This window comes from Capricornis sumatraensis, chromosome 2 (genome assembly GCF_032405125.1).
Source record: "Capricornis sumatraensis isolate serow.1 chromosome 2, serow.2, whole genome shotgun sequence".
Taxonomy (NCBI): Eukaryota; Metazoa; Chordata; class Mammalia; order Artiodactyla; family Bovidae; genus Capricornis; species Capricornis sumatraensis.
In genome coordinates this window covers 146,954,667-146,968,208 of record NC_091070.1, presented here as the reverse complement: position 1 = coordinate 146,968,208, position 13,542 = coordinate 146,954,667, and the positions used below count along the sequence as shown (strand labels likewise).

The 13,542-nt window shown below is 36.3% G+C and overlaps 1 protein-coding gene across 5 annotated transcripts in view; it reads right to left on the bottom strand.

The window, feature by feature from the left end:
- The window catches only part of DPYD (dihydropyrimidine dehydrogenase), a 933,909-nt gene that overhangs the window by 455,940 nt on the left and 464,427 nt on the right, over positions 1–13,542 (bottom strand). The window contains exon 14 of one of the 5 annotated variants that reach the window (XM_068962785.1): positions 5,975–6,068. The exons of the other annotated variants lie outside the window; for them this stretch is intronic. Within the exon in view, the coding sequence (XP_068818886.1) occupies positions 6,036–6,068 (33 nt within the window). The 3' untranslated portion in view covers positions 5,975–6,035. Of the gene's footprint in view, positions 1–5,974; positions 6,069–13,542 lie in introns of those variants that run through there. 5 annotated transcript variants of the gene reach the window in all.

The window sequence follows — 13,542 nt, the reverse complement described above, 5'->3', positions numbered from 1 at the left end:
GTAAAATGGGTGAATGTTGGAGTTGAGTCATTTTTGTCTAAGAACTGGGAATTCATAGTATATAAAACAACTTACTGGAACAAGGGCCAGAGAGATAAAACCAACAAAACAAGGATGACTCACGAATAGTCAAACGTGATCCCAGGAACAATGGAATTTAAGAGGGAGTAATCTTGTCCCATAAAATAAGATAGCTTAAAAGGAGCCAATAGTAAATCTTTTAATAAATTTCTCACTTCTTTTCTAAAAACTTATAGCAACTTAAATTCAACCTATAGCTAAATCAGGACAAATGTGTTATTGACCAGTTTGTATCAAATGATAAATTACATCATGTTGCCACCGGAGAGAATTAAAAAAGTCCTAACTTGAAATAGAAGAGAACAGAGGAGAGGACTATGGTCTTTGCTGAGTGGTGACTGTGTCCGTGGCATTGAAATATGACGGCAGAAGACACAACAAGGGAACTCGGAAACTGGTAAGCTAACATATACACACTACTATATATAAATGAGATAAACAACAAGAACCTACTGAATAGCATAGGGATCTATATTCAGTAACTTGTAATAACACATAATGGAAAATAATCTGAAAGAGAATATATATACATATATAACTGAATCACTTTGCTATACACTTGAAACTAATAATATACAATATTAGTTTCTCAGAGAGACATAAATCTGATACTCAGGTAACTCTAAAAAGATTTTAAATGTTCTAATTAAACATTCAGCATGGTAGAGGAGAAAAGAGCTGGATAATAGTTCACTCACTTCATTTCACAAGGCTACACAATGTGTTGAAATTTCATTGCAATTTTTGTCTTTTTTTTCCTATTAAAACAGGTAGTTCTAGAGTTCCAGTGGTTTATGGGAACACAATATTAAGGGAGTTAAGTTTTAAGGGACCTTAAGGCTAAATTAAGTTTCTAGTAGGGGATAAAATGGGGAGGGCTCTTCAGGCGGGACCTGGCTGCATGAACAAGTACTGGGGAAACACGAGGGTGCCCTTAGGCAGGTGTGGCTACAGCAGTGAGCAGTCTATAAATCTTGTGCGCAAGCACAGTCTGGAGACTGGATAATAAAAAGGACACATGGGGTTTCAGAAATTGTATAATGCTACAAAGGGAACACTACTATTTTAAAAAATCTTAAGCTTTCTGTTACTAAACCTCCTTTTGTGAAATGGTGGAGTGGACATCTTAAGGCAAAGAAAAAGCTGGGTTAAGATGATAGAGGACTTTGTACAACATGCTAAGGAGTATGAACTTTCTCCTACAGGTAGACAAGAATAGTGACATCCAAAATCTACTTTAGGTGGGTAAATTCGGTTGAAAATAAGTATATTAATTTCTGTTGGGAAACACCAATGAAATTAGACCTTTTAAGGGGTTCATGAAGTGATCAAAGTGAAGACAAATGAGCCTTGAACAAGGAAAGCTAGTGCACAGATGTAAGATACATGTGTATGGAGTATTCTGGATTTGGAAAATGATTCTACGGGAATAGTCAATACTCCATTTGAGAAAGAAGGAGAGAAAGAAGGAAAGAGAGGGAGAGGAAAAGGGACACACAGAGAGAGACTGATCAGTTCCCCCATCTCAATAAACTGTGAAAATGTTTTTCTTGCCTTTCTCTGTGTTCTCTCTCTCCCTCATAGAAAGTTTAGAGTCAAAATGTAAATATGGACTTAAATGGAGGAAGAGTTCTGTTGGTGGTACTTTATTTACTTGTGAACCCAAAGTTTTAACAAATTTCCCTTCCTAAGCTGCATCCAAGTGATTTGTTCCATTGTTGATTTTATTGACTATACTATTATTACCTTAGTATTTGAATCTGTCAAGTGCTGTAAGACAGTTTGTTAACAATTTGTCATGACACCTCTGCTGGGTGGGAGGATGACACACATCATTATCATTATTATTAAGATTTACTTTTACAGCTGGTGCCATGATAAATGATTTACAGATAAACATAGCAATACTCAAGTTATTTATATCAAGTTAATTAATCATATCAATTTAAAATCCTGTTCTGTTATTTAACTTTTCCCTGTACATGTTAGTTTTAGATCTAATTTTGGAATAATTATATTGAGTTCAAACTTTCAAACTCTACATTAATACCTATATTTCATCTGAAAAATTATTAACATTTTCAGTTCAATTTTAATAACTGCAGTTCTTCTAGTAGGGTGACCTTTTCTTTCCAAATATTTGAAGTAATTAAGTTGGAGAATGAAAGTACCCATTGACAATTTTCTTTTGCTATTGAAAAATCCTACTTCAGTGACTGGCACAGAACAGAGAAACCAGGTTTTTCTCTTCGCTTCCTTTGTAAATGGCACAAACATAAATAGCTGCAGTCAGAGATCCAGGAGTTGTTCTTACCTTGTCCCTCCCCATCACTGGCTTCATGCTATCAATCACCAAGGCTGCTACTGTAGTTTCCTTTATATAGACTAAATAAGTTGACATTACTCAGTCTACAGCCATGGGCCCATTTCTTCCCTAATAGAATGTTCCTATATATTACATGCAGTCTGGAAGCTCCTTGTCATGTTCCTCCCTATTCTATCTTCAGTGCTCAAGTACAGTGCTTGGAAATAGAGTATTTGTTATAAGTATTTGTGGAGTGAATATATTGATCCTCCCACTCTTAAATGGCTATTTTCTAAAAACTGTCTGCCTAATACTAGAGAAATCTTTCCCCAAAAAAACACATCTGATCTTGTCATTTTCACATGAAGTCCATCCATTACCCTTTAAGGAAAAAAAAATTATAAAATCTTCCCCAATGAACAAATAAGGCTCTTTGTTACCTGATTCTAATTTAACTCGGCCTACACTGCAGATGGTGACTGCAGCCATGAAATTAAAAGACGCTTACTCCTTGGAAAAAAAGTTATGACCAACCTAGATAGTACATTCAAAAGCAGAGACATTACTTTGCTGACTAATGTCCGTCTAGTCAAGGCTATGGTTTTTCCTGTGGTCATGTATGGATGTGAGACTTGGACTGTGACGAAGGCTGAGCGCCGAAGAATTGATGCTTTTGAACTGTGGTGTTGGGGAAGACTCTTAAGAGTCCCTTGGACTGCAAGGAGATCCAACCAGTCCATTCTGAAAGAGATCCACCCTGGGATTTCTTTGGAAGGAATGATGCTAAAGCTGAAGCTCCAGTACTTTGGCCACCTCATGCCAACAGTTGACTCACTGGAAAAGACTCTGATGCTGGGAGGGATTGGGGGCAGGAGGAGAAGGGGACGACCGAGGATGAGATGGCTGGATGGCATCACGGACTCAATGGACGTGATCTGAGTGAACTCCAGGAGACGGTGATGGACAGGGAGGCCTGGCATGCTGCAATTCATGGGGTCACAAGGAGTCGGACACGACTGAGCGACTGAACTGAATTGAACTGATTCTCACTATATCATCCCTGTGAGGAAGCTCAACCCTTAGTTCTACTGGGCTTTCTCTCTCTACTTGACTTTGCACATGGTACTCATGCACCGCATGTTCCCTTTTCTTCTGACAGTTACTATTCAGAACTCCTCTTAAATATCATCTTTTTTCCTAATGACATCCCTTTCTTCCAATCTTGGTCTAGTATTTTTCTAGTTCCCTGTTTCTACCTCTGTAAGCATGCTTTACAAAGTGTGTGCATTGGATACCAGTGTATCTCACCACCAGATGTTAACTTTTCTACGAGCAAGGGTAGTGTAATAGTTCAACAATTTGTAATCCTTAAAAAATGAACAAAGAACTACAGAGATAATATAATTCTATTAAAAATACAGTGCTAAACAGGGAAATCTAATCAATGCTCTGTGGTGACCTAAATGGGAAGGAAATATAAAAAAGAGGGGATACAGGTATACATATAACTAATTCACTTTGCTGTACAGCAGAAATCAACACAACATTGTAAAGTAACTAATACCAATTAAAAAGTTTTTAAATACAGTGCTAAGAGTACCAAATACATGGTTTGAGATTGCCCTATACTATCTACATGAACTTGAACAAAGCTGGTAACTAATTAATTTGAGACTAATTCTTCTTATCTGTAAATGGGAGCTCTTAGACTAGAGTTATAGCTAAGGTTAAGTTTTTGTATTTTTTTAACTCTCATGATCTGTGCTATTGTAAACAGACTGAGAAAATTACCAAGTAGGGCAGCAAAAGCAGGGGAAAACATTTGATCCAGACTCCTAGAGCAATATTCTTTAATCTTGCTATCAAGAGTGCATTTAAATGTTTCTCCTTAGGTGTCTAATTTTGTAAGTTAGGCTCATAATTTAGCTTGGAATATTTATTCATTCCCTTGAACTATATAAGTGACCAAATAATAAGAGACTACTCTTTGAGTATATGACTTCCTGTAATAATATCTCCCACAGGCCAGGGGTCCATATGAACTGGCTATTTTTTATAGGTTGCCTTCCACCCTCTACCCTAAACTCTTATTCTTCAGACCTGCTCTCACTTTATGTCTTCAATGGAAGTGCATCAACCTTTCCTAATGACCATACTTTGAAGATCAAGAGAGAAGAATGAAAAATGGCAGCTATGTTAACAGCTAGTATTAGCTGTCATGATGACATGTTATTAAGAATATTAATGCAATTATAAGGCCTTCATACTTTTACTATTTTAGTTACCAATTATATTAGGAGTCAATATCACAATGAGAAAAAACTTCAAATTCATTCTGATGGCTGTAATAAAAAAAGACAATCAACAATGTTGATTAGTGTGTGAAGATATTAGAGCCTTCACATACTGCTGGAGGTACTGCAAATTGGTGAAGCTATTTTGGAGAAAAGTTTGGTGATTCAGTGAAACTTAAACATAGAGTCACCATATTACTCAGCAATTCTACTCCTAGATATATTCACAAGAAAATTGAATACATACATCCACTTAAAAACTTATACATGAGTGTTCAAGAAAACAGTACTTGTAATAGGCAAAAAAGTAGAAAGAAGATTCTATATGTTTATGAACCAATGAATGGACAACAAGATGTTAATATAGCCACAGAAAAGAATGTAGTTTGGATACATGCTACAACATGAACGATATCTTGAAAATATTATGCTAGATAAAAGCAACTAGACACAAAAGGTAACATATTGTTTGATTCCATTTGTATAAAATGTTCAAAATAGGCAAATCCATGGAGAGACAATGCATATTACTGGTCTCTAGGGACTGAGGGGTAAGGGAAGATAGGGAGCAATTGCAAACAGGTATAAAGTTTCTTTTCTGGAGTGATGGAAATGCTCTGAAGTTAATTAGACAGTGGTGATGGTTATGCAACTCTGTGAGTACACTAAAAACTAAGAAAATCCATATTTTTAAAGAGTAAACTTTATGATGTATAAATTGTAAAAGAAAAAATCTATAATGAAGTTGATAGCTAAGATTCCTAAATACTATATTTTTTATACTGATATTTTAATTGCAGAGAGAAAAAACTGTGATTACATAACACACACAAATATCTAGGCATATAAAATATACACAAATATTTTATATACTATATACATGCTAAAGTAAAATATTATAAATTCTCAGCAGATAATTACATGATATCAGGATATGTATAATTTATTCCTGTATTCAGTTCAGTTCAGTCAGTTGCTCAGTCGTGTCCAACTCTTTGCAACCCCATGAATCGCAGCACGCCAGGCCTCCCTGTCCATTACCAACTCCCGGAGTTCACTCAAATTCAAGTCCATAGAGTCGGTGATGCCATCCAGTCATCTCATCCTGTGTCATCCTCTTTTTCTCCTGCCCCCAATCCCTCCCAGTATCAGAGTCTTTTTCAATGAGTCAACTCTTCACATGAGGTGGCCAAAGTACTGGAGCTTCAGCTTTAGCATCATTCCCTCCCAAGAACACCCAGGGCTGATCTCCTTCAGAATGGGCTGGTTGGATCTCCTTGCAGTCCAACGGACTCTCAGGAGTCTTCTCCAACACCACAGTTCAAAAGCATCAATTCTTCAGTGCTCAGCTTTCTTCACAGTCCAACTCTCACATCCATACATGACCACTGGAAAAACCATAGTCTTGACTAGACGGACCTTTGTTGGCAAAGTAATGTCTCTGCTTTTCAATGTGCTATCTAGGTTGGTCATAACTTTCCTTCCAAGGAGTAAGCGTCTTTTAATTTCATGGCTGCAGTCACCATCTGCAGTGATTTTGGAGCACCCCCAAAATAAAGTCTAACACTGTTTCCACTGTTTCCCCATCTGTTTGCCATGAAGTGATGGGACCAGATGTCATGATCTTCGTTTTCTGAATGTTGAGCTTTAAGCCAACATTTTCACTCTCATCTTTCACTTTCATCAAGAGACTTTTTAGTTCCTCTTCACTTTCTGCCATAAGGGTGGTGTCATCTGCATATCTGAGGTTATTGAGATTTCTCCCAGCAATCTTGATTCCAGCTTGTGCTTCTTCCAGCCCAGCTAGCTAATATAAATATAAACTATCTAGCTTTTGAAATAATAGACAAAACATTGAAATTTATATATAAACATAAACGAGGAATTTATTTTGAAGCTTGCTCTTTGTAAAAAGCGTTTTTTAAAATTTTACCTAGAATGATAGATATACTTGATTTCTTTTTATGCAAACTTATCTCACTAACAATAAATAAATTTTTCATATTACCCTCTAAGGAATAAAATGGAAAACTGAATAAATCAAAAAGTAGAATGGTTGGCATTTGAAACACTGACCTCTATATGATTTTTCTCCCTAAGGAGATCTAGTTTTAAATAAGCAATTTCAGTGTTTAGCCTTGTATTCCTTTGGTAAATTCACTTTTCTTCTATCTTGCATAATATCTTTAGAAAGACTTCATAAGCTAAGACTCCATATGGAATGAATATGATTTTTCTTTACCCTTGAAATAAAGAATATTTTTATATATCTGTGACTTAATATTTTAATGTATCAGTTCAAAATATCTTGAAAAACATCTTATTTGTTAAAGTAGCAAAAAGTATCATTTGTCATGTAGTTCAGTTCAGTCACTCCATCGTGTCTGACTCTCTGCAAACCTATGGACTGCAGCACCCCAGGCTTCCCTGTCCATCACCAACACCCGGAGCTTACTCAAACTCATATCCATCGAGTCAGTGATGGCATCCAACTACTTCATCCTCTGTTGTCCCCTTTTCCTTGTGCTTTCAATATTTCCCAGCATCAGGGTCTTTTCCAATGAGTCCATTCTCTGCATCAGGTGGCCAAAGTATTGGAGTTTCACCTTCAGCATCAGATCTTCCAGCGAATATTCAGGACTGATTTCCTTTAGGATGGACTGGTTGTATCTCCTTGCAGTCCAAAGGACTCCCAAGAGTCTTCTCCAACACTACAGTTCAAAAGAATCAATTCTTCAGCTCTCAGCTTTCTTTATAGTCCAACTCTCACATCCATACATGACTACTGGAAAACCCATAGCTTCGACTAGACGGACTTTGGTGGCAAAGTAATGTCTCTGCTTTTTAATATGATGTCTAGGTTGTCATTGCTTTTCTTCCAAAGAGCAAGGGTCTTTTCATTTCATGGCTGCAGTCACCATCTGCTGTGATTTTGGAGTACAAAAAAAAAAGTCTGACACTGTTTCCATTGTTTCCCCATCTATTTGCCATGAAGTGACTGGACCGGATGCCATGATCTTAGTTTTCTGAATGCTGAGTTTTAAGCCAACTTTTTTACTCTCTTTTTTCATTTTCATCAAAAGGCTCTTGAGTTCTTCTTCATTTTCTACCATAATGGGGTGTCATCTGCATATTTGAGGTTATTGATATTTCTCCCGGGAATCTTGATTCCAGCTTCTGCTTCATCCAGCCCGGCATTTCGTATGACATACTCTGCATATAAGTTAAATAAGCAGGTTGACAATATATGTACTCCTTTCCTGATTTGGAACCAGTCTGTTGTTCCATGTCCAGTCCTAACTGTTGCTTCCTGACCTGCATACAGGTTTCTCAAGAAGCAGGTCAGGTGGTCTGGTATTCCCATCTCTTTGAGAATTGTGCACAGTTTATTGTGATCCACACAGTCAAAGGCTTTGGCATAGTCAATAAAGCAGAAATAGATGTTTTTCTGGAACTCTATTGCTTTTTTGATGTTCCAGCAGATGTTGGCAATTTGTTCTCTGGTTCCTTTGCCTTTTCTAAATCCAGCTTGAACATCTGGAAGTTCACAGTTCACGTAATGTTGAAGCCTGCCTTGGAGAATTTTGAGCATTCCTTTGCTAGTGTGTGAGATAAATATAATTGTGCAGTAGTCTGATCATTATTTGGCATTGACTTTCTTTGAGATTAGAATGAAAACTGACCTTTTCCAGTTGTGGCCACTGCCGAGTTTTCCATATTTGTTGGCATATTGAGTGCAGCACTTTCACAGCATCTTGTTTTCAGATTTGAAATAGCTCAACTGGAATTCCATCACCTCCACTAGCTTTGTTTATAGTGATACTTCTAATGCATTTGTGATGCATGCAACTTCAAAGTTAATATTAATTCAAAGATATTTTTCAGAGTATATAAGGTATATTTCTTTCTTTCTATTTAAAAACATATAGCATAAACACAACTTCAAATCTTCCATGGAAAACAGTGAGAATAAAAGCATACACATTCATTTAATCAGAGGCATTAAAGTGAAAATGAAGTCACTCAGTTGTGTCTGACTCTTTGCGACCCCATGGATTGTAGTCTACCATGCTCCTCCGTCCATTGGATTTTCCAGGCAAGAGTACTGGAGTGGGTTGCCATTTCCTTCTCCAGAGGATCTTCCTGACCCAGGGATCGAACCCGGGTCTCCTGCATTGTAGGCAGATGCTTTACCATCTGAGCCACCGGAATCAGATGCATACATGTGGTTTATTTGCTAATAAATCAGAAAAAGAAATGTTGACACTATAATTTAATCAAGGGCTTCTTATCTTTCAAAAATCTAGTTTTGAAACACTTAAAATTTTATCTTTCTTTATTAACATAAAAGTATAAATACAAGATTTATCATGCATCTATGACCTTTTGCTTCAAATGCAACCTAATGTTATATTCAAAATCTTATTTCAAAATCCTCAAAGATGTTGGAATCTAGAGGCAAATGGCAGAAACAATCATTTACTTCAGGTCTCTTAAAGGTGAGATGTATATGTATACCTCACTTCATTTATAAAGGGCCTATATTTTTCAAAGCATTAGTTTAATTTACTTACAGGAGAATTTTCATGTTTATTATTTCAACCATAGATAACTTTCTGAAATGAAAAGTTATATTTCCTCAGCTATAAAGAACAACAATAGCAACAAAACACATTTCTAGACCTTTTATTTTTAAAGTACTAAAATATTTTATAACTCCTCCAGCACTACTCACATGGATTTAGAAATGAAATACATATAATTTGATGTTAGACTACTCTGTTCTTACATTTTACTAAATTTAAGCAAAATCCATTTGCATGGTAAAATTGCATAAATAATAAAACTGAAATTCTCCCATTACAAATAATATTTTTTATTTCTTTAAAGCATTATTCAAACTTGTTTCTGTAGTATGTCTGCTATTTTATGGTTCTTGGTGATGCATAAATGAAATATTAAATAATTCACCCAAGATTCGATTCCAAATCTTCCATCAGTCATATTTGCTATTTTTTATGTTATCATAAAGAGGCATTTTTTTCCTTAGATATGTGAGATATTTTTGGCATATGATACCAAATAACATATGTTAAAAGGAGGAACTGTAAAAACACAATGTGTACATTAATATAATGTGATAGAGTGTATCAGAGTTGATAACTTCCAGGCAAGCAGCATATTTAGATGTTGAAGCACATTTTAAGCCTTCCTTTACTCACATAATTTAGGTTTCAAATATATTTCGCAATTGCTCACTGTAGAATAGCTGCAGAACTGAAACAAAACTTTCATATAAAACTGAAAGCCCTTTTGTTTCCACAAAACCCTTATTCTGTCATCCACTGGCAGTGAGTTTTCCAGTCATGTTCTCTGCCAGTCCTTACCAGTTTGCCAATTACACAAGCTGCTTCCCAGACATCAGACACAAATTCCACAAGACTGCTGTGCAAGCGTACCCTAATTAACCATCAGCTTAATTAGACAATTTACTGTGTAATTAGCAGGCAATTAGTCAACACCTCTCAGATCTTATTGACTGCTGTGACAGCCTTTCCATCTCTCCACATTCCAATACACAACAGCAACCATGTTTCTAGCACTCCTCAACTCACTACGACATGGTTCTGGATGGAGAAGTGGGTAATATTATATAACGAAGGAAAAAAATCAATGTGTAGTCTGTCTAATTATTGAATTGTTTATAAACTTGTCTTTTATTTAATACTGGAAGTTCAATATTAAAGATATTTAAGTACCCACTCCAAAAATGGTTTTAGAGCAAACTTCTTACATCTTATTTCATGTTTTAATGTAAAACTATAAATTACATGTGCTATGAATTATGCTCCATGATTGACTATGCCTGTAATAATTTGAGTGAATTTTCTGCTCTGTGTGTAAGAGAACTACTCGATTAGATCCTATTAATGTTAATAACAGTTACAGAACCAAACCCCACACATACTAACAGAATGTATTCTAGAGTTGGGAAGCATTTCCTAGTTCTCAGTGAATTATGAACAGAAATCAGAAAGGAATCAGAAATCAGGAAGGAATCATATCTTGATGTTTTAACATTTACATTAACACATTAATTTTTACATGAAAAAGCGTTTTTTAAAATGTTTTTCTCTGAGCCTATGTGTATGCCACATAACATCCACTGCTCTTTGCAGGGCAATTTCTGACCCTTCTAAAAGACTTTCCCTTTTCTGGGGATTTTATGATTAGAAACTAGTAGGATTCCAACAGCCATAAGAAACATCAGTTCTTTACCTTTTTTTCTTTTCAGAAATATTAAAGATGAAGTTTTAGGGATGATTTAAAAGTCACAAAATCCAGTGAGCTAACTTCATTCTCACCTATGGCTTTTCACTAATTGTTCTTCTTGCCTAGAACTTTGGGGCCCTTACATTAAAAAAAAAAGAAAGAAAGAGAAAACCATTGCTAATGGGAAAATGCAAATAATATAGGAAAAAAATTGTCATAATAAGTACATTAGCTTAATTGGTAAAAGTAGAATGAGATGAGGTCTGAGAGACAGGCAGAACCTATATGATAAAGTGATCTGTATAAGAATTTTGGATCTTAGTTAAGAGCTATGAAAGCCATTAGACTATTTTAAGCAAAGGAGTGGCATGGTGTGACTTAGGTCGTAAGAAACCGGTTTGACTACAGTACGGAGGAGACCCTTTAGCCTATGGTATGCAGACTGGCATGCGGGAAAGGCAGGAGCAGAAGCAGACAGGCTCTTGTAGGAAACTGGAATAGTATTTCTGTGAGAACTGATGGCGGCTCAGATGTGGGTAATACTTACTAGTGGAGATAACTCCTTCAAGGAGATGGGCAAAATTACAGTGATTTTCTATGCTTTAATAAATGATTACATAACTATTAATGTTTTAGTTTGGCTTGAAGATGGTAATATTAATCGCAACTCTTACTGACATGGTGTTTCACATGTTACAAATCATTTTTTACATCTACTATTTTTTTTAATTCAAACTGAGCTTCATTAGAAAACCATAAAAAAGGGAAAACAAAGGCTTTGCTGAAAACTGACTAACTGCAAGGTACTCTAGAATGCTTCCACTCACCCTTCCTTCCTCTCCTCCACTTGGGCCCAGTTTCACATTGCTGTCTTACAGCTCTCCCAGTCTTCTTTACCTTCATTCATATTTTTTCTCACAGGTATTTCACCTAATAACTTTCTAACACATTTAATCCCATCTCAGCAACTCTTTTGTGGAAGATCTGGACTAAAACAATTCTGATGCCATGTTAAACAGAAATAATCAATTAAGTGACAACCACAGCATCTAGAAAAATTTCTCAATATGAAAGAAATTTTGTAAAATTTAAGAAATTTTTGTTAATTTATTTTCACATAATTAATATCATAAAATGTCACAAAATTTTCACATAATTTAAATTTGGCACAGACTTTAGTAATGTGACTGTGTTGAAATACAAATTTTGGTTGAGATTTTAAGGGGAATTGAAATAAATTATAAAAACAAATTCCCATTGAGTAAATTTCCAAATAGGTGACAAAAATATGCTTAAGTTTTCCTTATACCCTTCACCTTCAACAGAATACAAAAGCATTCTGGAAATCATAAAATTATTTCTTTGGAGGACATTAATGGTGTGTTTTGAGTCTCATTGCCATACCAAACTCCAAGAGAGTAATTAAAAAGAGACTCTCACAACACTTGATATGTGTTCCCTGCAATTTTATTTCCCTCTTGAAGGGTAAAAGAACAATGTTTGATATGTCTGAAGGGTAAAGCCTGAGTTGCCTGCTACAGAAAGATGAGCTATACGAGATGCAACTGTACCTTGACCAGTCTGTACTCCTAGGATTTGTCAGGGCAAAGGCACTATGGACAGTTTAGGAACCCTATAAAATAAGGCAGTGTGAGGCCACTTAAGCTCTATTCAATAGGGACACCTAGAGAGGCAAAGAGGTCTCAGCAGAGAAAAGTTAATGAACCCAATGGGCTCCCAGGAGTTGTGCAGGGAGTAAGCAATAACCAAAGACGCAAAGAACCATTGCTGTGCTTAGTCAGTCATGTCTGACTCTCTGTGACCCATGGACTGGGGCCTGCCAAGCTCCTCTGTCCATGAGGATTCTCCAGGCAAGAATACTGGAGTGGGTTGCCATGCCCTCCTCCAGGGGGTCTTCCTAACCCAGGGATCGAACCCAGGTCTCCCACACTGCAGCAAATTCTTTACCGTCTGAGCCACCAGGGAAGCCCCAAAAGAACCATGGGGGAGAGTATTCCCTAATGACTGGAGGAATTTTTGTAGAACCCATGTGAGCCTAAAAAAGTATGAGTCCTAAAGAAGAATATAGATGTAAAAATTCTATTTATCCAAGAAAATAAAATCACTCATCATGAACTGAAAGGGAAAAGTGAAAGTCAAAATCGCTCAGCCATGTCCAACTCTTTGTGACTCCATGGACTGTATAGTCCAGGCCAGAGTGCTGGAGTGGGCAGCCTTTCCCTTCTCCAGGGGACCTTCCCAACCTGGGATTGAACCCACGTCTCCCACATTGCAGGCGGATTCTTCACCAGCTGAGCCACAAGGGAAGCCCATCGTGAAGTAGTGACATTTAAAAATTTATTCTTCACAATAATGCTTAATGCTATGTTAAATTCTAAAACATATTAGACTAGGGAAATAGTCAATAAATAGGTACTTTCCAACTCCTTCATTTGGAGCTGCCTTCCAGAGGCTCACGTTTAAGAAAGGAAAAAAGGAACAAAAAAGAATCCATTCTATCTTATTTAATAAATCAGTTTTATCAATTAAGTAAAATTTTATAAATGTTTAAAGAATGTAGAGAAGATA